This window comes from Anabas testudineus, chromosome 1, assembly GCF_900324465.2.
Source record: "Anabas testudineus chromosome 1, fAnaTes1.2, whole genome shotgun sequence".
NCBI lineage: Eukaryota > Metazoa > Chordata > Actinopteri > Anabantiformes > Anabantidae > Anabas > Anabas testudineus.
Window position 1 is genome coordinate 19,788,940 of NC_046610.1, and position 24,453 is coordinate 19,813,392.

General features: G+C 38.9%; 3 protein-coding genes across 3 annotated transcripts; all 3 read right to left on the reverse strand.

The window, feature by feature from the left end:
* Positions 1-1,236: 1,236 nt before the first annotated feature.
* Positions 1,237-4,749, reverse strand: LOC113161593 (lipopolysaccharide-induced tumor necrosis factor-alpha factor homolog). Its single transcript, XM_026359269.1, has 5 exons — positions 4,667-4,749; positions 2,697-2,882; positions 2,455-2,508; positions 2,202-2,346; positions 1,237-1,723 (listed from the first exon to the last, which is right to left on the reverse strand). The coding sequence occupies exons 2-5, from the start codon at positions 2,875-2,877 to the stop codon at positions 1,618-1,620; spliced, it is 486 nt and encodes a 161-aa protein (XP_026215054.1). The 5' UTR covers positions 2,878-2,882; positions 4,667-4,749; the 3' UTR covers positions 1,237-1,617.
* A 3,327-nt stretch (positions 4,750-8,076) lies between these two features.
* LOC113161590 (leucine-rich repeat extensin-like protein 5) lies at positions 8,077-24,453 on the reverse strand. Its single transcript, XM_026359267.1, has 6 exons — positions 24,294-24,453; positions 19,802-19,883; positions 9,959-10,429; positions 9,725-9,841; positions 9,296-9,440; positions 8,077-9,204 (listed from the first exon to the last, which is right to left on the reverse strand). Exons 2-6 carry the CDS (start codon positions 19,839-19,841, stop codon positions 9,099-9,101), a joined length of 879 nt encoding a protein of 292 aa, XP_026215052.1. The 5' UTR covers positions 19,842-19,883; positions 24,294-24,453; the 3' UTR covers positions 8,077-9,098.
* LOC113161591 (lipopolysaccharide-induced tumor necrosis factor-alpha factor homolog) lies at positions 13,288-19,430 on the reverse strand. The gene is made up of 5 exons (XM_026359268.1): positions 18,992-19,430; positions 14,588-14,713; positions 14,347-14,400; positions 14,053-14,197; positions 13,288-13,449 (listed from the first exon to the last, which is right to left on the reverse strand). The coding sequence occupies exons 1-5, from the start codon at positions 19,215-19,217 to the stop codon at positions 13,344-13,346; spliced, it is 657 nt and encodes a 218-aa protein (XP_026215053.1). The 5' UTR covers positions 19,218-19,430; the 3' UTR covers positions 13,288-13,343.

A 24,453-nucleotide genomic window follows, 5' to 3' on the forward strand; every position in this document is an offset into this window, starting at 1 on the left:
ACACTCCAACAGAACCTGGTTAAGTATGTCCCATCCCATAATCCCAGCTTTGTCCCTCATCTCTCCAAACAGACACACACATACACACAGAGACACACAAAGGAGTCCAAAGTGGAGGCCACATACTGTACATGTTAGACTCTGCCACACTTCACTATAAAACATCCACTCCTGGATACCTGTACTTTCCTCCTATTGGCCAACATGATACTTAAGGACTGAGACTCTTAGGATCAGTCATTAAATCGCCACTTGCGAGCTGTGAAACATGTTGCTGCAGTTGGTTGAGGTCTTTTACATGTTGGGAAAGAGTTTTCTACCATATCAGTGCAGCCCTACTGTAAAACAGTGACAGTGTTATTGTTGTTGTTGACAGGAGGTGGCCCTCCTCCTGCCTTGTGGCTCCCTCTGCTGTCTAGTTACAGAACTACAGGAAGCTCCAGTAAATAACCATGTAGGGAACTCAAATCTACATTAAACGAGGATCTATCGCCTAATTTTCTCTTCTTCTATGCATTCATTAGTGAAAGCACCAACCAGCAATCACGCAGACACCTGCAGTGTCAAAGTGTACAAAGTCATGTCATTAAATAATCCTTGTTAAAAAATAAATCTTCTTTTCTATTTGGTAACTCTCTAGATTAGTTTTTCACTGTGCAATATTTCCCATTACACTGCAATACTGAGTGTTTGGTGTGAAATACAGCATATTACTGACAATAAAGGTAGTCTTGATTCACCGGTAGTTGTCATAAACATGAGCTGAGTAAGTGTCTTTACTGGCAGCTCAGCCCCATTTAGGTATTGAGCCAAACCAGTCAGCGATCAACCACAATACCAGAACTATGACAGTGTTAATTACACCTGTGCTCTTCCTAATGGGACATTGTCACAAAGCTGTAAAACACAGTTCACACCAATAAAAAAAATGAAGAAAAAAACCCTCGTGCATGTTTTGGGTGGAAATATTTTCCCCAAGTCCTCTAGATCGCATTATAAGATTTAATTTAAGTTGTCATGTAAAAGGTGTTGAAGCCAGTAGGTGATTGTATGAGGTTTTAATTCCCATGTTAAAAACGTATGTTTGAAGGGCTCTGTTTAAGCAGCCGTAGATGTAGATGTGATAGAGATTTAAATATATTATTATTCTTTGCTTCATGATGCATATTAAAATTTATGTAAATTAGTAATTACAGGTGACTTACTGCTTTTCACTGTCATGCTCCAAGCCAAGAGTTGCTTATTAGTAAAAGGCTTTATTACCACATTTAAGTTAGGAATGTAACAAGTTAAACATGATACAGCTTTTGTTTTATTTTACAGTGTCTGTCTTACAGCTCTTCAAACAACTACAATATTGCAGATAAGATATTCTTCATATTTATATAATTATAATATATAATAGATTTTTCACGTTCACATTTTACAACATGATTGCACATAACAAATCATCAGACAAAGAGAAATGACATATGTACAATACACAACAATGTAGGTACCAACATACATTATAACCAAGCAAGCACGTCTAAGCTTTGCAGATAGTGGTTTATAGCTGAACATGCTGTGCATTTGTTGTTTCTTCAGAGAGTTTGTACTACTGTGTACAGCACTGTCTCACAGGCGTTTATGGACGTGCAGAATGTTGTTGCACGCGGGACAAACATGCTCCACATCCTTGCAAGCATCCACACAGAAAGGTATTAAACAGCAGGGCCAGATCCTGGAGTGGAGCATCAGAATAAAGCTCATTAATTTGTTTTGTTAATTTTAGGTTACTTGGTCTTTATGTGGGTATATAGTGTGTGCAGGTTGTAAAAAGTGTTCTGTTGTTTGCTGTAGGGCATCGGGGCTGCAGAACAGTGTATTGGCATTTCTATTTATTGGTATTTGTATTTTTTAAAGTGCTTACTGATATATCATCGCTTCTTTACCATACAGTGACACACGTGTTTGATGTTTGTTTCAGAATGAATCACCAGACCCTGCTCAACCACACAAACCCACAGTGTGACAACCTAGCTCTTCAAATAATTAATAAATAAATATTAGTAATCAAGATTATTCACAACTCCCAATTTTTAAGTGTGAGGGAATTAGTCCAAGTCGAAAACACAACTCCGAATATCCGGTGTGTGTGTGTGTGTGTGTGTGTGTGTGTGTGTGTGTGTGTGTGTGTGTGTGTTGGGGTCTCTACTCACCCGAAAATTCCTAGTAAGCCACAGATCAGCCACGTGAGCAGGCCACTTTTGTACATGACTGAAGAGACAACGGTGTTCTGGCAGCGCGGACACACCATCTGTCCAGGAGCCTCTCTCGGCATCTGCTGCACCACTACCTGGCTAACTGTGACAGAAGAAAACAAACACAACTATACTGACATCTCCCCCTTTATTCTTCATCTCACACATGCATTATAACTTCAACATCGTGCAGCTGGAGAGACACACTTGCCTGGCTGTACGACCTGCGGCTGCTGTGCACTGTACTGATAAGCAATTTGCTGACCTGGATATGAGACATGTAGCAGTAACAGTTTAAAGAATATAACAAAACAAAAAAGCTCCTACAACATAGACATAACAACAGACAACAATTACATAGAGTTTGTAACTCAAAAATAAAGAGTTACATCAAAGTAATACAGAAAAATAAGCAGGTCAAATGTCAACAGGTGAAAATCTGTGATGTTTTACCGGGCTGGACAACAGGCTGAACAACAGGCTGATAAACAGGATGAACAACAGGCTGAACAACAGGCTGTTGTTGGGGATAGTACATTTCTGGCACAGGTTGTACAGGGGGACCAGGATATGGTGGTGCCGGTATGTCCATTACTGGCAACATCTGTGGAGGAGGTCCCTGACCTTTCTCCATGATATCTGTTTAATGGACAAGAGAAAAAGTTTGTAAGGCAGATAGAATTTAGCCAAAACTAGAAATTAAGTAATAATAATAATAAAAAAAATAAATAAAAATAAAAATAATAATAATAATAATAAGTTATAATCCTAAAATGCTTCCATTAAGGTCTGTGCTGTTTATCATTGCCTTCCTTCCATGAGAGTCAGGTGGTTAAAATATAAAGCAATCTTAGCAACAGATTAAAATCTGGCATCTCCAGTACTTCTCTCTCGTGATTGAAAACTTGATCATCAAGTTCAGGAGCATGTTAATGCAATGACTGGGCCTTTCTGTAACAATGCTCCTATGATGCATGCCAGCAAGCAGGTTTGGTGGCATTTTATTTTAATGCACAAAAATACTTGTGTGTAAGAGATTCTGTTGCAAGACCGAAACCATCTGTAGAGCTCCAGTTTAATTAAATCAGATTTGTCTCTTACTCTCTCCTAGTGACTATTTCTCTAGGCAGAACCGTGCTGGACGATCACGCTGAGGCTAGTGTTTGTCAAACGGATCTGTGATGACTTTGCTGTAAAACACTTCACTGTAAAAAAAAGACGTGTTGATTCCAATCTCTGCGCAAGCAAACTTACAACCAAATTTATGGAAGCTGAGAGAGGTCAAAATACACAAGTCAATGCACAAAACACAAGCAAATGAGCAAATGACACAAGCACAGTTTCATCAAGAGTTGCAGTAATCCAATCCATTTACTTATGGTTAACAGTAAAGTAAAGAAAGTAAAGAAACCTACTGAAACCCAAACACCTTCATTGAAAGTGTTATACATAGTTGTCTGGTTTTAGTATTGTCTGTGTGTGCATGTTTAATGTTGGATTGTACTGTGGGAAACTTTTTGTTGCCATCTCCATTGAAAATAAATAAAAAGTGGTCATTTACCTATTGAAGCTTTTGATGCTTGCATTGTTTCACATTGCGCATGTGCCGCTAAATTAGAGAATGTTTGTTACAGTAGGTTTCTAGTGTTTTACATTAGCGTCATAGTTACTTTGCATTTGCATTTATTTCTAGATCCCTGATTTGTGTGTTTTATTCATTTGTTTGCATTTTATTAAGCTGCATGCACTGAGTTATTTCAGCCAGCATCCAAATTAGAAAACGTAGGCTGGAGCAAGTGGATTACCGAGCATAAAGGGACACAAAAATAGTAATGAAAAAAGGGTGTGTAGGAAAGATGGGAGATCTTGCTCAGCCTGTTCTGTGTCCACTTTGCCATTAACATTGTTGAATTCAGAGGTCCAGTCACCAGGCTGAAACCAATACTTATGGCTGAGGATGCAGATTCTTATGAGGCTTGGTTAATAAAATAAAGGCCAGTAATAAAAGAATTCCTACACGTAACATGGCTTTGATGTGTGATAAGATCAGGCCTCACGCACACCCACACACCCGCGCATCAAAACCATGGACCAAAAAATGAAAAACATTTCCATGCTGATGTTTAGTTTGCATTCATGTGTTGTGATCTTTCAACACAAATGCCCATTCAGATTTACAGTTTACATAGAGCAAAGACTGAGTGAATATTGTGATGTTTAAATCAAAGTCAGCTTAAAAGGCTTCTCCTTGACCCAATAAAAAAATGTTGAGTAGCTGTTCTTTGATTTTGACGTAAACTACAGAAGCATTAAAAAAGTTAGTAGAGGTTCTGCTGGTGTGTAGTTTGTTGTTTTGTTTTTTAGCTCTTTCTGCCTGACAATAGTAATTTCTCTTAACTGAGGACAGATTTGACATCTCTTACCTCAATCAGGTGAGTCCTAAGGGTGCAGTACTGCTTCCTCCTCTGGTGTTTGAGTGTAAATGAGAAGTAGAACACTATTCCCACTGAAATGTGCCAGAAGGTGGAGCAATGGTGAGTCATAGTAGTAAGCTTGTACTGTTTGTTAAAATCTGAACTCAACTGAAACCTTTATTTCAGTTCCCTGCTTAAACTGATGAGTAACAACTGGCAAGTAGTATTATATAAGAAACACAAAACATAAAGGTCAAAATAAAATAAAACTGAAACAAACTAACCAGAAGACAGAGTACAGTTCAGTTCAAAGGTCTGGATCACACTGAAAATCTATGATATTTTCATGTAAACCTGGAAATTATTACAATAGAAAAAATATATTAAATTAGATTAAATTCTAAAACAAATATTTCTCCAAACATACTAAATAATGTAAAACACTGTAAACCACTACAACACATGCATGTTAACAAATATTGAAGCCACTGAAGTGGAACTCATTAACAAAGCAAACCTATATGTCATCTACACAGTTTAAACTATAGGAAGGTGAAGTTCGAACATGAGTGCAGCTGGCTCCTTTGTTCAAAAGAGAGATTGACAGAGGTGAGTTGCTTTCTATATAGACTCTGCTGCCCCACCTATGGAAGCAGTAAAGGGAAAGTTAAATTGGGAGGGGATTTTAATAACAATTTGCTTTAGCTCTGATGTCATGATTACAGTTTATTATCATAAATCTCTTAGTAAATAATGCTCTGTTAGAAACCTGAGAGGCTCTGTGTGCTATAAATAAATCTTTTTTTACTTTTGTTCAGTGGTGCATTAAATGATAAAAAAAATGTCACAGGAAAATATTTACACTACTAAATGTTGTCTAAAATGCACAGATATAAAACAGTGTTGCAACAAATGTTAATGTACCTGGTTGTTGTAATTAGGGCCTAAGGTTGTTATTAATTCATTTTAGTCACTATTAAACTGTAAAACCATTTTAGCCGTTAAACTGAGATGCGACTCTGACTCTTAGGCACAGTCTAACAAACCTATCAGCAGGATTTAAACTGACTTCTATTTTTTACCTGACATCAAACACTGTTGTAATAATAAAACTGTGCAAATGCCACAATGGCCTCTGGCTCTTAATCTAGCATTCCCTTTCAAGATAAATACCGTTTTAAATCTTTGAACCAGCCCCTATTATTCATGCAACAATAGTGCACCTATATTTGCTACTTCAATCTTTTCACCTTATTTAGATTGATAAACAGAGAATAAACCTGCTCAGACCAACAGATCTAAGAGTCTCGTTGATCTGGCCTTTATTTCATGCAGCATTTTGATTGGTGTAGGTCACAGTAGCAGTAGCAGTCGCGCTGGGGTTATCTTTTAGAGTTGCAAATTGCACAGTCTAAAATTGCAGTAATACCACTAAGTTACTACATCAGCACTTAGCAAAGCAGACACAAGCACATATACAAAAAACTATATAAAATACCCCTATGGGGTTCTACTGGACTAAGAGGAAGGCCTGCCACAATTAAAAAATATCAGTTGTATGCTCAACGCACTTTAGAGTCTAAATGAAGTACAAATATTTACCTACCTTCACCTAGAAATGAACTTCTTCATCTATAGTTAAAAAGTGACCTACCAAATCAGACACCAAACAAAGGCTGGCCTCCACTGCTGTCCCTCAGGTGTGTAAAGGAAGAAAGGCCCAGGTGAAGTTTCCACCTGTCTTTACAGACTCCACCCATGGTCTCACTCCAAAAATAAACTTCCTGTTTCCTTTCCTTGCCCACTAACCATCCTCTCCGTGTCACAGCACCGCACAAAGTCAGAGGACAGTACTGGTTTGGTTTTGTAAACTGGAAGTCAGACCTGCCTTCAGTGTTGGTGTGTGAGTTTCTTAGCCGAGCAATCAAAGCACTGCTATCACTTTTGTACAACAGCAACTGTGCAACAGTTGGACACTGGAGGTGTTTTAAAGCGGTGCTTGAAGGTTGAGGAATTGTTCATAATTATTAAATGTTTGTGTGGGAATAAAGTGTGTGAGCATCTCAATTCATTTAAAGGGGAAATTAAAAGCAGTGGAGTAAAAATCAGGTCTGGGAGATCCAGCCATGTTCAAAGAAGATAAATCTAAGACTATTATCGAAGTGGGATCTGGACAACGTAGGTGTTTGGAAGTGTGACCTTAGAAGAAGAGTTGTGGAAAATCACATAGTAATTGAAATGTCTGTGGCCCACACAAGTGTTAGTGTCAAAGAATTGAAAGATCTCTTAAAGAGCTTTCATCCTTAAAGTTAAAAGATGACATTCATTTTCTTTAGAAATACATTTCGTTTTTTATTTAGCCTTCTTCCTACAATAAGGTGTTGCAATGCCCAGTTCACTGATATGAGGTGCCTATGGAAAAGAAATGCAGAGGGTCAGAGAACAAAGAGTTACGTTGACTGCTGGGAAAGCACTGACAGTATGTTGAATTACTGGGTGGAGGGAAGTTGGGACTTTGTAAAATCCAGAGTCATGATATGAATGATTTAAGTGTTTAGTGAGATGTGAAAGTTATTCATAATGTTGTTTAACTAATAAAGTTAATGTTAGTTAAGTTAATGTGGCTGAATTTTAACAAAAGCAGAAACTCACTTCACCACGAGATGCAGAGTAAGTGTAAGATGTGCAGGCTAAAGTGAAGACAAGACAGGTGTTAGAAATTTGAGCAAACATAGGTAATCAGAAAAATACTGTAACTATAACTAAGCAGCCACAAATAGAATTTCTTAACAATAAAATGTTAAATGTCTTTACATGTCAATTATCTGAGATTTTACACACTTTCTAATAAATTATAGTGAAAATAGGACAGAGTCATAAGCTGTGGCAACTGAACTCCACCACTGTCTGCAGCAGGTGAAACAGCTCCTCTGTTGAAATTAGTCGTTGTTTTCTTTGCCACAGTCCATAACTTAGCCCTAAAAGAGGCGTGATGTGCTTCAGTCTGACTCAGTCAAAGCAGTGAGCAGGAAACTATCCCTGGCAGCCTGTCAAACAGCTCCCTCTGAAAATAAACAGCACTAACTAAACTATCTTTATCAGTCTAATACTGCTTTAAGTCCTAATTGCCACATGCTTACATTGCTTTGACGGTGGTGCCTAGAAGTAGCTCAGCTGCCAGTAAATGCAGCCTCTGCTGGTAAACTGTGAAGCTCAAATGCTTCTGTAAACTTCATAAAGAGAAACAAGAACGTTGTCCAGCATAAGTTTGTTTTGGGTGTATTAGTGTTGGGTGTAATTGCTAATGCATGTTTATTTATTAAATCAAAAGAATTAATCATCATTAGCAAACCACTGTGAAATGATGGTAACACAAATGAAAGAATGCATCTATCCATGAAAACATGTTAATTCCTGTGTAAGTCCAAGGTTTTTATTGGGAATATATCTAGATTCACATATTGAGAACCATGCAAAAAACTTTACCTTACATACAAAACACCACATACTGTACACACTCTTAAATGTATCACAAAGATGTGTTTTCATGTATTATCATATAATTTAAATGTTAATAAAGATTAAAAATGATTAACATGATTCACAATTGTACAGTCTTATGATAATTGTATCTTTATTTTCAAGTGCTGGGTGTTTGATTTCAAACTGATGTTATATGATAATTCAAAATAGGTTACATAGACAACACTGTAAATAAAGGTGCAAAGTACAAGGTTAAAAGTTAAAAAAAAAAAAGTAAAGTAAGTAAAAGTAAAAGTAAAAAGTTTAATAATTAAGAGTTACTGTATACAATGTCTGATTGTTGTAGTTAGGGCCTAGGGCTGACATTAATTAATTTTAGTCTCAATTAAACTATAAAACCTTCAAAACTAACTCACTTTATGTTTTGTTAAACTGAGATGTGACTCTGACTCTTAGGCACAGTCTAACAAACCTATCAGCAGGATTTAAACTGACTTCTATTCTTTACCTGACATCAAACACTGTTGTAATAACAAAACTGTGCAAATGCCACAATGGCCTCTGGCTCTTAATCTAGCATTCCCTTTCAAGATAAATACCGTTTTAAATCTTTGAACCAGCCCCTATTATTCATGCAACAATAGTGCATCTATATTTGCTACTTCAATCTTTTCACCTTATTTAGATTGATAAACAGAGAATAAACCTGCTCAGACCAACAGATCTAAGAGTCTCGTTGATCTGGCCTTTATTTCATGCAGCATTTTGATTGGTGTAGGTCACAGTAGCAGTAGCAGTCGCGCTGGGGTTATCTTTTAGAGTTCCCTTTTGTTTTGCACAGTCTAAACTTGCAGTAATACCACTAAGTTACTACATCAGCACTTAGTTTACAGTGAATAAAAACTTTTACTGAGCCAGCAGAGAAAAAAAATTAAAGTTTTTGCACAACAGTGCTGTTTCACATACGTTTATGGACATGCAGTACGATGTTACATGAGGGGCAGGAATGTTCAACATCCTTGCAAGCATCCACACAAAAGGGGATCAAACAGCAAGGCCAGATCCTGGTGTGAGCCATAGGGATAAAATAATCATTAGTTTTTGTGTGTGTGTGTGTGTGTGTGTGTGTGTGTGTGTGTTGGTGTACCTACTCACATTAAGATTCCTAGTGTGCCACAGATCAACCAGGCCAACAAGCCAATTTTGTACTCAATTTTAGTGACAACAGTGTTTCGGCAATGAGGACACAGCATCTGTCCAGGAGCATCGGTTGGCCGCTGTGCCACCACCACCCTGCTCACTGTGAATAGACAAAAAACACTGCTGATATCTACCATCCTCACTTCCTGAGCAATCCACAAACCCTCACTGAACTCGAGCCTTTTTGAGGCCAAGTCAGTTTTTTTCCACAAAACACTAATTGAAGTTATTTTGACTTTTAAAACATATATTGATAGAAACACTCACCACACTTTAAAATCTGAAGACTAAACTTTACAGAAAAATGAAACACCAGCTTCCTACAGGGTCCTACCACATGAACAAACAGTACAGGGAGGGTTCAAGAAATAAGGGTTTTATTACCAGGCTGGATCGCAGGCTGAGCTTGAACTTGCACGTTGACTGCCCTTGTGGGGTTTATGAACTGACATTGTTGTTGTTGTTGTGCGTAGTTGTATACAGGGTATACAAGTTGTTGAGCTGGATATGGAGAAAGACATTTAACTTGAACAAGTAACAAATGGTAACACACTCTGTTCGAAGTCTACTACCACATGGACTGAAATGACAGAAATAACTAATGAGTCAGTGCATTACCAGGCTGGATGGCAGGCTGAGCTTGGACTTGCACCACCTTGTAGTTTGCAAAGGGATGAAACTGCTGCAGTTCTGGTTTATCTGTCATGGTTGACATTGGTAACATAGCTGCTGGCTTTGCTACAACTGGCTGCATTGTGGGGGGTGGAGACCTTGTTGAGGTAGAGGACGATGCTGGAATTGGCTGTGCTGCTGGCATTGGTGGAGGTGGAGCGGATGGTGTTGGCAGAGCTGTTGGTGGTGGTGGACTTGATGGTGTTGGTGGTGGTGGAGTTGATAGTGTTGGCGGAGCTGTTGTTGGTGGCGGAGGTGATGGTGGAGGTGATGGTGTTGGTGGAGCTGTTGGTGATGGTGGGGGTGATGGTGTTGGTGGAGGCAATGGTGATGGTGCTGGTGATGGTGTTGGTGGAGGCGATGGTGTTTGTGGAGGCGATGGTGTTGGCGGAGTTGACGATGGTGGTGGAGTTGATGGTGGTGGTGGAGTTGATGGTTTTGGCAGTGTTGCTGGCATTCTTGACACTTGTTGGTGGAGTTGCTGTTGTTGCAGTTTTTTTCTGTAACAAAGTTATTTTAACTCACCAGAGACAGTTGGAAAGAGACACTCACCAGACTGTAAATAAAATAAATAATAAAACTTGAAACAAACTGTCTACAGGTTCGAACCACGTGGACAAAAAGGACAGAGATACATTAACAATTAAAGGTTTCATTACCAGAAAGTTACCAGCCAGGACAGCTCGTCCGCTGTTCCCAGTCTTTGTGCTGATCTGCTAAGGCTGCGATTAAAGTGAAATTAATCTTCTGATCTAACTCCCAACAAGCCGCAGTCTGTATTTCTTACTATTTTAAAAAACTATATTAAAAAAACTCAACCTGTTTCCTAGATCCTAGTCTGAGGCCACTCTTTGCTGTATGAGATAAACTGAATGTCTCTCTCTGACGTCTTCATCTGCTTCAGATATTAACACAAACCATGAATTCTGTCACTGAGGTTCGGGGGAGTTTGGTGTCTCAAATGTGGAAATGTGTGTGTCTGTGTGTCTCTGTGCTGCTTGTTGTGTTTCTCAGTTTGAGTCGGAGACTAAATAAGACGAAGGTGAGAGACGGGGCAGAGAAGTGCTGACTAACTCAGGTTTCGCTGGTCACACCGCAGAACCTTGTTAAGTGTGTCCTATCCCATAATCTCAGCACACATCTCGCACACACAAGACACAGTGGAGGCCACATACTGTACATGTTAGACTCTGCCACACTTCACTATAAAACATCCACTCCTGGATACCTGTACTTTCCTCCTATTGGCCAACATGATACTTAAGGACTGAGACTCTTAGGACATCAGTCATTAAATCACCACAGTGTGTGAGCTGTCAAACATGTTGCTGCAGTTGGTTGAGGTCTTTTACATGTTGGTCAAGAGGCTTTTACCACCCTATCAGTGCAGCCCTACTGTAAAAAAATGACATGCTGTTGTTTGCAGGGGGTGGCCCTCCTCCTGCCTTGTGGCTCCCTCTGCTGTCAGATTGTAGAACTACAGGAAGCTCTAGTCTGAGGTTTTCTACACTTTCATTGTTAGTTATAAATAACTATAGAGGGCACCCAAAACTGCCTTCTCTGTTAATCTAAATGGTATCTAAAAGCAAGGTTGTTTGTTATTTTTTTACAATAAAACGGGATCTATTATGTAATTTTCTCTTCTTGTGTGCATTAATTAATAAAAGCCCAAACCAGCAATCACGCAGACACGAGTGTCTAAATTAAAAAGTAAAGCTTATTTTCTATTTTGGTGCTATAAATTATATTTGCACTGTGCAATACATGTTAAATATTTCCAAATGCACCTCAATAATGAGTCTGAAAGAAAATGGTTGTCAGCGGCTTCTCACATGTACTTGGGTTCAGATGACTTACAGCCCACCACTGAATTGACTGTTAGATCACGGAAAAAAACTCGTTCATTCCCTTAAAAATCCAAAATCAACGACAGGCAGAACAATTACAACTTGTTATCAAGAAGTTTATTTATAACATTCAGCATGACTGTAAATACCGTTCACATGTCATACATGTCGCTGCCACAAGGTGGCGCCCGTGCACCACAGCAATTCTTTCTATTAAATTGTCTCAGCTAATGCAAATGAAAGTCTGCTAAACCAGTAAATCAATCATGTGAATAACAAAGAAAGTCGGCATTTACGACAACTCAACGATAAATAAAGAATATATGTATCAAATTAAAGCGCTGTAAAATACAGTCCCGAAGTTGTGCTGGCTAACAACAATCAATTACCCCTAATTGGTCCTATTAAGCAGAAACAGCGTAGCAAACAACGAAACGCCATAAAATCAAGAACAGAAACATAAATATACATAAACTATAATAACTTACAGTTCGATGGACGCACAACACTGTATCGACAACAACAATTACACTGAACTTTATTAACTTGCTGGAAACTGTCCACTAGTCCTCAAGCACAGAACTGGTCTGATGGGAACATACCATTCCTACAGGGGGGGGGGGGCAGAAGAGTCCAATAGTCTTTTAACAGAGTCACACTGAAGGACTGTTTGCTGAGAAATGCTGCATATAAGTGAAAGTAAAAGTAGTTAAATTAACCAGTCAGCGATCAGCCACTATACCAGAACTATGAGTGTTAATTACACCTGTGCGCTTCCTAATGGGACATTGTCACAAAGCTGTAAAACACAGTTCACAAAAAAAACCTTGTACATGTTTAATATTCTCTAGATTGCATTATAAGATGTATTACGAGTTGTCATGTAAAAGGTGTTGAAGCCAGAAGGGGATTGTGTGAGCTTCATTGTTGGCAGGTTTTAATGTGCACTTTCCATGTTAAATTCTTGCAATGTTTACAGGGCTTGAATGTATACTGATAAATATCAAATAAATTCTTTGCTTCATGATGCATATTAAAATGTATGTAAATTAGTAATTACAGGTGACTTACTGCTTTTCACTGTCATGCTCCAAGCCAAGAGTTGCTTATTAGTAAAAGGCTTTATTACCACATTTAAGTTAGGAATGTAACAAGTTAAACATGATACAGCTTTTGTTTTATTTTACAGTGTCTGTCTTACAGCTCTTCAAACAACTACAATATTGCAGATAAGATATTCTTCATATTTATATAATTATAATATATAATAGATTTTTCACATTCACATTTTACAACATGATTGCACATAACAAATCATCAGACAAAGAGAAATGACATATGAACAATACACAACAATGTAGGTACCAACATACATTATAACCAAGCAAGCACGTCTAAGCTTTGCAGAAAGGGGTTTGGCCCCTGAACATGCTGTGCTTTTGTTGTTTCTTCAGAGAGTTTGTACTACTGTGTACAGCACTGTCTCACAGGCGTTTATGGACGTGCAGAATGTTGTTGCACGCGGGACAAACATGCTCCACATCCTTGCAAGAATCCACAAAGAAAGGTATTAAACAGCAGGGCCAGATCCTGGAGTGGAGCATCAGAATAATAGAGTCAATTTTCAGTAACTTGGAGAGAGAGACTATATATATATATATATATATATATATATATATATGCATGCATGTGTGTGTGTGTGTGTGTGTGTGTGTGTGATAGAGAGATACAGAGATGGCCCCAGAAGTTATATATTGCAACTCCAAGTCATTTCTGAAGATTTCGTGTTTAAAGCCAAGTGAAGTCTTAGGTCTCATAGTGGTTGTAAAAAGTGTTCTGTTGTTTGCTGTAGGGCTTCAAGGCTGCTTAGAACAGTGTAGTAGTATTTCTAAGTCATTCAGATTACTTACTGCTCCTTTATCATACAGTGTCAGACATGTTTGATGTTTGTTTCAGAATTGGTTACCAGACCCTGCTCAACCACATAAACCCACAGTGTGACGACCTAGCTCTTCAAATAAATAATAAATAAATATTAGTAATCAAGATTGTTCACAAGTCCCAAATTCCAGGTTCCAGTCGAGTCTTGAGTCAAGTCTCTGGTCTCTCTTTGAGGGATTTAATGCGACTTGAGTCACTATCGAAAACGTCAACAACTCTTTATATCTGGTTTGTGTTGGGGTCTATACTCACAGGAAAACTCCTAGTAAGCCACAGATCAGCCACGTGAGCAGGCCACTTTTGTACATGACTGAAGAGACAACGGTGTTCTGGCAGCGCGGACACACCATCTGTCCAGGAGCCTCTCTCGGCATCTGCTGCACCACTACCTGGCTAACTGTGACAGAAGAAGAAAAATACTACTGATAACTAGCTGTCTAATGCACAAGATGTCTAATGCAGACTTTTTACACTTTTTGTCTTCATCACACACATGCAATGTCATTTAGCTCATGAGACATCGTGCAGCTGGAGAGACACACTTGCCTGGCTGTACGACCTGCGGCTGCTGTGGACTGTACTGATAAGCAATTTGCTGACCTGGATATGAGACATGTAGCAGTAACAGTTTAAAGAACATAACAAAACACAAAGCTCCTACAACATAGACATAACAACAGACAACAATTACATAGAGTTTGTAACTCAAAAATAAAGAGTTACATCAAAGTAATACAGAAAAATAAGCAGGTCAAATGTCAACAGCTGAAAATCTGTGATGTTTTACCGGGCTGGACAACAGGCTGAGGCAGGGGAGAGCACACAAGTGGCACAGATTGTACAGGGGGACCAGGAAACGGTGGTGCTGGTACATCTATTACTGGAGGATGTCTCTGACCTTTCTCCATGATATCTGTTTGATGGACAAGAGAAAAAGTTTGTAAGGCAGATGAAATGTAGTCAAAACTAGAAATTAAGTAATAATAATAATAATAATAATAATAATAATAATAATAATAATAATAAAAATAATAAGTTATAATCCTAAGATGCTTCCATTAAGGTCTGTGCTGTTTCTCATGGAAGGAAAGCAATGATAGTCAGGTTGTTACAGTATGAAGCGACCTTGGCCACAGATCTGGCATCTCCAGTACTTCTCTCGTGATTGAAAACTTGATCATCAAGTTCAGGAGCATGTTAATGCAATGACTGGGCCTTTTTGTAACAATGCTCCTATGATGCATGCCAGCAAGCATGTTTGGTGGCATTTCTTTTAATGCACAAAAATACGTGTATGTAAGAGATTCTGTTGCAAGACCGAAACCATCTGTAGAGCTCCAGTTTAATTAAATCAGATTTGTCTCTTACTCTCTCCTAGTGACTATTTCTCTAGGCAGAACCGTGCTGGACGATCACGCTGAGGCTAGTGTTTGTCAAACGGATCTGTGATGACTTTGCTGTAAAACACTTCACTGTAAAAAAGATGTGTTGATTCCAATCTCTGCGCAAGCAAACTTACAACCAAATTTATGGAAGCTGAGAGAGGTCAAAATACACAAGTCAATGCACAAAACACAAGCAAATGAGCAAATGACACAAGCACAGTTTCATCAAGAGTTGCAGTAATCCAAGGCACCAATCCATTTTTATTGTTAAGAGCTTTGATTACTATTATTGTTTTCATCCTTATAGACTCTCCAACACTGCAAAAACCTAGTAACACCCGAACAGCTTGATTCAAAATGGTTTTAGTATTGTCTGTGCGTGCATTTCCCTGGTAATGTTTAGTGATATGTTCATGTGTTGTGATCTTTCAACACCAATGCCCATTCAGATTTACAGTTTATAATGGGCAAAGACTGAGTGAATATTGTGATCTTTAAATCAAAGTCAGCTTAAAAGGCTTCTTCTTGACCCAATAAAAAAATGTTGAGTAGCTGTTCTTTGATTTTGACGTAAACTACAGAAGCATTAAAAAAGTTAGTAGAGGTTCTGCTGGTGTGTAGTTTGTTGTTGTTGTTTGCGCCTGTCAATGGTATTTTCACTCAACTGAGGACAGATCTCTTATCTCAATCAGATGAGTCCTAAGGGTGCAGTACTGCTTCCTCCTCTGTTGTTATTGCATTATGTTGTTGTGGTGTTGTTACATTAATAGATTCTTAAAATCTGAACTTAACTGAAACCTTTATTTTAGTTCCCTGCTTAAGCTGATGAACAACAACTGGCAAGTAGTATTATATAAGAAACACAAAATATTAAGGTCAAAATAAAATAAAACTAAACTAAACTAAAACAAACTATCTAGAAGAGTACAAAACGCTGAGATCATATTGAAATTACAGGATTTTGACAAAGAAAAAGCTATAACAAGGATTCTGCGTTACGAAAGCCTCGTCCATGCATCTGACTGTGTTTCCCTTCCTGAGTGGTGGTTTAGGACCAACAAAGAGACAATAGCATGACAAAGTAAATTAGATTAAATTCTAAAACAAATATTTCTCCAAACATACTAAATAATGTAAAACACTGTAAACCACTACAACACATGCATGTTAACAAATATTGAAGCCAGTGAAGTGGAACTCATTAACAAAGCAAACCTATATGTCATCTACACAGTTTAAACTATAGGAAGGTGAAGTTCGAACATGAGTGCAGCTGGCTCCTTTGTTCAAAAGAGAGATTGACAGAGGTGAGTGGCTTTCTATATAGACTCTGCTGCCCCACCTATGGAAGCAGTAAAGGGAAAGTTAAATTGGGAGGGGATTTTAATAACAATTTGCTTTAGCTCTGATGTCATGATTTCTATTATCATAAATCTCTTAGTAAATAATGCTCTGTTAGAAACCTGAGAGGCTCTGTGTGTGCTATAAATAAATCCTTTTTTACTTTTGTTCAGTGGTGCATCAAATGATAAAAAAAATGTCACAGGAAAATATTTACACTACTAAATGTTGTCTAAAATCCACAGATATAAAACAGTGTTGCAACAAATGTTAATGTACCTGGTTGTTGTAATTAGGGCCTAAGGTTGTTATTAATTCATTTTAGTCACTATTAAACTGTAAAACCATTTTAGCCGTTAAACTGAGATGCGACTCTGACTCTTAGGCACAGTCTAACAAACCTATCAGCAGGATTTAAACTGACTTCTATTCTTTACCTGACATCAAACACTGTTGTAATAATAAAACTGTGCAAATGCCACAATGGCCTCTGGCTCTTAATCTAGCATTCCCTTTCAAGATAAATACCGTTTTAAATCTTTGAACCAGCCCCTATTATTCATGCAACAATAGTGCACCTATATTTGCTACTTCAATCTTTTCACCTTATTTAGATTGATAAACAGAGAATAAACCTGCTCAGACCAACAGATCTAAGAGTCTCGTTGATCTGGCCTTTATTTCATGCAGCATTTTGATTGGTGTAGGTCACAGTAGCAGTAGCAGTCGCGCTGGGGTTATCTTTTAGAGTTCCCTTTTGTTTTGCACAGTCTAAAATTGCAGTAATACCACTAAGTTACTACATCAGCACTTAGCAAAGCAGATACAAGCACATATACAAAAAACTATATAAAAACCCCTATGGGGTTCTACTGGACTAAGAGGAAGGCCTGCCACAATTAAAAAATATCAGTTGTATGCTCAACGCACTTTAGAGTCTAAATGAAGTACAAATATTTACCTACCTTCACCTAGAAATTAACTCTTATATCCATAGTTAAAAAGTGACCTACCAAATCAGACACCAAACAAAGGCTGGCCTCCACTGCTGTCCCTCAGGTGTGTAAAGGAAGAAAGGCCCAGGTGAAGTTTCCACCTGTCTTTACAGACTCCACCCATGGTCTCACTCCAAAAGTAAACTTCCTGTTTCCTTTCCTTGCCCACTAACCATCCTCTCCGTGTCACAGCACCGCACAAAGTCAGAGGACAGTACTGGTTTGGTTTTGTAAACTGGAAGTCAGACCTGCCTTCAGTGTTGGTGTGTGAGTTTCTTAGCCGAGCAATCAAAGCACTGCTATCACTTTTGTACAACAGCAACTGTGCAACAGTTGGACACTGGAGGTGTTTTAAAGCGGTGCTTGAAGGTTGAGGAATTGCTCATAATTATTAAATGTTTGTGTGGGAATAAAGTGTGTGAGCATCTCAATTCATTTAAAGGGGAAATTAAAAGCAGTGGAGTAAAAATCAGGTCTGGGAGATCCAGCCATGTTCAAAGAAGATAAATCTAAGACTATTATCGAAGTGGGATCTTGACAACGTAGGTGTTTGGAAGTGTGACCTTAGAAGAAGAGTTGTGGAAAATCACATAGTAATTGAAATGTCTGTGGCCCACACAAGTGTTAGTGTCAAAGAATTGAAAGATCTCTTAAAGAGCTTTCATCCTTAAAGTTAAAAGATGACATTCATTTTCTTTAGAAATACATTTCGTTTTTTATTTAGCCTTCTTCCTACAATAAGGTGTTGCAATGCCCAGTTCACTGATATGAGGTGCTTATGGAAAAGAAATGCAGAGGGTCAGAGAACAAAGAGTTACGTTGACTGCTGGGAAAGCACTGACAGTATGTTGAATTACTGGGTGGAGGGAAGTTGGGACTTTGTAAACACCAGAGTCATGATATGAATGATTTAAGTGTTTAGTGAGATGTGAAAGTTATTCATAATGTTGTTTAACTAATAAAGTTAATGTTAGTTAAGTTAATGTGGCTGAATTTTAACAAAAGCAGAAACTCACTTCACCACGAGATGCAGAGTAAGTGTAAGATGTGCAGGCTAAAGTGAAGACAAGACAGGTGTTAGAAATTTGAGCAAACATAGGTAATCAGAAAAATACTGTAACTATAACTAAGCAGCCACAAATAGAATTTTTTAACAATGAGTTTTGTAGTTGTGTAGTATCATTGTCATGTAAAAAAAAACTTTTACCCACATTAAAATTCCAAATGTGCCACAGATCACCAGGTCAACAAGCCAATTTTGTACTCAATTTTTGGCAATGAGGACACAGTATCTGTCCAGAGGCATTGGTCAGCTGCTCCGCCACCACCATCATACTTCTCTACCAATCCACAAACCCTCACTGGACTCGAGCTTATATGAGGCCAAGTCAGTGTTTGCAGCTTTTTTCCACAAAACACTAATTTGAAGTTATTTTGACTTTTAAAACATATATTGAGAGAAACACTCACCACACTGTGAATAAGTCAGTGCATTACCAGGCTGGATGGCAGGCTGAGCTTGGACTTGCACCACCTTGTAGTTTGCAAAGGGATGAAACTGCTGCAGTTCTGGTTTATCTGTCATGGTTGACATTGGTAACATAGCTGCTGGCTTTGCTACAGCTGGCTGCATTGTGGGGGGTGGAGACCTTGTTGAGGTAGAGGACGATGCTGGAATTGGCTGTGCTGCTGGCATTGGTGGAGGTGGAGCGGATGGTGTTGGTGGAGCTGTTGGTGGTGGTGGAGCTGATGGTGTTGGTGGAGCTGTTGGTGGTGGTGGAGGTGATGGTGTTGGTGGAGCTGTTGGTGGTGGTGGAGGGGATGGTGGAGGTGATGATGTTGGTGGAGCTGTTGTTGGTGGTGTAGTTGATGGTGTTGGTGGAGCTGTTGGTGGTGGTGGAGGTGATGGCGTTGGTGGTGGTGGTGTTGGTGGAGTCAACGGTGGTGGTGATGGTGGTGGTGGAGGGGATGGTGTTGGTGGAGGTGATGGTGTTGGTGGAGCTGTTGGTGGTGGTGGAGGTGATGGCGTTGGTGGTGGTGGTGTTGGTGGAGTCAACGGTGGTGGTGATGGTGGTGGTGGAGGGGATGGTGTTGGTGGTGGTGGAGGTGATGGTGTTGGTGGAGCTGTTGGTGGTGGTGGAGGTGATGGCGTTGGTGGTGGTGGTGTTGGTGGAGTCAACGGTGGTGGTGATGGTGGTGGTGGAGGGGATGGTGTTGGTGGTGGTGGAGGTGATGGCGTTGGTGGTGGTGGTGTTGGTGGAGTCAACGGTGGTGGTGATGGTGGTGGTGGAGTTGATGGTTTTGGCAGTGTTGCTGGCATTCTTGACACTTGTTGGTGGAGTTGCTGTTGTTGCAGTTTTTTCTGTAACAAAGTTATTTTAACTCACCAGAGACAGTTGGAAAGAGACACTCACCAGACTGTAAATAAAATAAATAATAAAACTTGAAACAAACTGTCTACAGGTTCGAACCACGTGGACAAAAAGGACAGAGATACATTAAGAATTAAAGGTTTCATTACCAGGCTGGATGGCAGGCTGAGCTTGAACTTGCACGTTGACTCCTACTGTCACTTCTGGTATTTCTGGCAGAGGAAATACTTCATGCTTTTCTTTGTGAGTGACCAGACAACAAAACTCATAAGGCAGAGAAAGAAAGACTAAAAAAAGAAGTGAAATAAGGCCTTGAAGTCTAGAAATGTCTCCAAAAGGTTCAGAGATCTTGGACTATTTGCTTTTGTGCCATCTTTTCTCATTCAAGAATGAGACCTGGATGTTCCAATTAAGTTTTTCAACATTTTGTTGCAATATCTGCTAAATGTCATGTGTTAGTTTCTCTTCGGCCTCATTTAGTGAGATGGGGATTTGTAATAAATGTAGTTTTTTTGCAGAATTGGAGGCGAGGCTGACTGATTTGGAGACTCGGCTCCGCACCGTGAAAAATTAGCCAGCTAGCCTGGCTCCCATTAGCTGTCCCCTGGCAGTTCCTGAACATCCAAGAAGTCAGGCCTGCTGGGCGATGGTTCGTACGAAGTATAACCCTAGGAACTCGGCCAAGGTTCGCCACAACCAGGTTCATGTTTCTAACCGATTTTCCCCACTCAGCGACACACTCGCTGAGAAACCCACTCTCACTCGTCGAGTCCTATTTGAAACTCCTGCGTAAGGATAAGCGTAAATACAGTAAAATTATAATTCACACAGTAGTTAATTACACCCAATTATGCCAATCGGAAGTCACTAAAATTAATGTGAAATCGGTGTGTAACTTTTCTAGAATGATGTTTAGCCACGTTGTCATTTAACCGCTGGCTGTCTAAGTGGTGTCCTGCAAACATTGTAGGCTACATAGACAATTGGAAAACTTTTTGGAGAAAACCTGGGTGTTACAATCAGGGACGGACGAGGACCAAACGGGTACGAACAAAAGGATATTTATTAAGAGGGCAGGGGACACGGGGAACTAACAAACATGAACAAAGTATCAACATAAAACACTGTGGAAACACAGGCAAAAACTCAAACTAAACTCTACCGACAACATACAAAGTACCAACAAAAACCACGCACTAATGCGGACATAAACCAACTGACAAACTAACCGTACAAAGTAACAAACAAAAGATCATTGCACATGGCAGGCAAGCGGGAACAAACATACAGAACTAACAGGACAAAGTATCAACTAAAAAACACTGCATGAAAGCAGACCAAACAATTCAAACCTACAAAAACAGAGAGGTGCCTCACGGACAAACCAACGAACGAACGAACGAACAGACTGACAGACTGACTGACTGACTGACTGACTGACTGACTGACTGACTGACTGACTGACTGACTGACTGACGGATTGTGGAGGGGTAGTGTGCAGCATGACAGCATGACAGCATGACTGAATGTCAGGGTGAAGTCAATGTGCATGAATGAAGCAGAGGTGACAAACCAGCACCGGACTGAGGGGTGCTTTTAAAACAGAGGGATGCCCAGGTGAATTGAGTCTGTAATTAGTCCGGTGTGTGGAGTGGAGAGTGGAGGCAGTCGATACAGGGGTGTGGCAGGAGAGGGAGACGGAACAAAACAAAACCAAACCAAAAGACAGACCAGAGGGAGGAAACGTAACACTGGGCTGATTAGAAGAGACGGCAGCAGTCTTCCACTCAAGTTTATCAATCAACCCCAGACCTGAACATAGTTTGAATTCATCTGAGAGCCTCACTCTTAGCCTCTCTGATCCAAACTGGGAAAATCAAAAACCAGTTCTGTTTGTTATGTGTACCGTCCTCCTGTCCCACTCTGAGTTTTTAACTATCTGATTTATTTCTTAGTGCAGATAAAGTCATTATAGTGACTTTAATATTCATGTAGATGTTGATGATAACTGCCTTTCATTCACTATTAGACTCCATTGGTTTTTACTCAAAATGTAAATAAACCCACTCACTGTTTTAATCACACCCTTGATCTTGTTTTGACATATGGTGTTGGTATTAATCATTCAATAGTTTTTCCCCCAAACCAACTTTTATCTGACTAACATTTGAATTTACAATTCCAAAGTTTAACTCACCTAAGAATAAGATTCAGTAGATTTTTATCTGAAATGTTGTTGACAAATTTATGGAACTGATTCTATCTTTTATTTCAGAGCCATGTACCAACACAGAGGAAGGCAGTTATTTCAACGTTACTCCAGCACAAGTGGACTATCTCGTTGATGATACTGAAGCCTCACACTGAACAATACTATTGCTCCTCTGAAAAAGAAGCTAGTGAATCAGAGGAAGTTAGCTCCACGGTACAATTCCCAAATCTGTAGCTTAAAAAGAAAAAGTCGTCCGTAAAACACTGTCATAGACAGAGTCATAGCTCTGTCCAGCGTAACTATTGTGGAAAAATTTATCAGATCCTCCGGGCATCCAGCATGAATGGTCTTATATGTGCAATAGCTCTAGATTAATTTCTAGATGTCTTATCTTTGATCAGCACGGTTGTATTAGATCAGATCAATCTATCTTTTCAAACAGGCTACATACCACAGGCTTTTAAGGTTGCTGTAATCAAACCTTTACTCAAAAAGCCTACTCTGGACTCAAGGGTTTTAGTAATTTATAGACAAATTTCCAATCCTATATCTCTAAAATTCTTGAAAAGGTATTTTCTAAGCAATTATGTGACCACCTGCACAGTAATAACTTGTATGAAGATTTCCAGTCAGGATTTAGAGTACATCATAGTACAGAAACAGCACTGGTAAAGGCCACTAGTAGTTTTCTATTAGCATCAGAGAATGATCTACTCTCTATACTAGTCTTGTTAGATCTTAGTGCTGCATTCGACACTATAGATCACAACATTTTATTACACAGACATGGAACATGTCATTGGGATTAAAGGAACAGCACTAGAGTGGTTTAAATCGTATCTATCAGATAGATTCCAGTTTGTACATGTTAATGATGAATCTTCCATGTACACCAAAGTTAGCTACGGAGTACCACAGGGTCCCCCTAAGGCAATATTATTAGGAAAGACTCAATTTCTATGCAGATGATACCTCGCTATACTTATCCATGCAACCAGAAGAAACTAAATGATGACTAATGGCTGGTTAGTGTTAGTGTAGTGGTAAAATCCCCACATATCCCAAAGTGATGCTGAAAAACTAGTCCATGCACTTGTTACTTCCAGACTGGACTATTGTAATTCGTTATTAGATGGATGTCCCAATATCTCATTAAAAAGCCTCCAGTTAATCCAAAATGCTGCAGCCAGATTTCTGACTGGAATTAGCAAAAAAGATCATATTTCTTCTACATTAGCTTCTCTCCATTGTCTCCCTGTAATGATTTTTCCTCTAAATGGAGTTTTTCCTCTCCACTGTTGCCTAAAGTTTGCTCAAATGGGATTGTTGGGTTTTCCATATCAATTTTTACATAATTATACTCTATAAGGTCTTAAACCAACTGTAATGTGCCTTGAGATGACTTCTGTTGTGAATTGGTGCTATAGTCCATGGCAACTCAAGCTTAAACCTAAACGTTGAACATGGTGTAGTGTCTGCTGGCGTGGTAGGTTATTGGGTATGCCAGTGAATAGTAGGTTAGTTAGTTAACATCCCTTTTAAAAAGGCATCTCTACACAGGGTTTACTTCTGGTCCAAGTATTTAAAGTATATGAACTGTTTAAAGTATTTGAAGTATTTGAAGTATTTGTTCTAAGTATCACAGCAACGTATATCTGCATTCGCTAGTTGGGAGGGGCCAGGGGAACAGGAGAGAAGTCAGGGCAATGGCAGAAATGTGTCGTTGATTGTCTTTAATTTATTACACATATAGTGAGACACACTATAAATAGGTGATGTAGAAAAAAAATAACAAGCAAATTAATTTGCTATAAAAATATTTATTACTATTAAATATTTAGGAAACTGAACTAAACTTTTAAATGTGGTGTAAAGCACTTCTATAGGCATTATATGCTAACAATTTTTTTTATTATAATTGTGTGCACAGGACAAACCACAAGGTAAAACATGTATAACATATATATATATATATATATATATATATATATATATATATATATATATATATATATATATATATATTATAATAATATATAATTATTATTATCATTATTATTATGCTTGAAACCTCTACAGATGTTTTTCTTTTTTTAAGCTGCTGCTGAGTTGCTGTTCTTTCATTTTAAAGCACAGGCGTCTGCATATCTAATTTCTCTCAGCTGAGGAAAGATCTAATGCTGCTTACCTCATTATGGAGATCTGAAGGATTTGGTGCTGCTTCTTCTTCTGAGGTTTTATAGAAACAGGGGAAGACACAACAAACGACAATATCTGTGTCTAAAAAGAGGCGGAGCAACTTTTGCACCTGTGGTATGAGGTAATAAGCAATATATAGGTAACAGTTA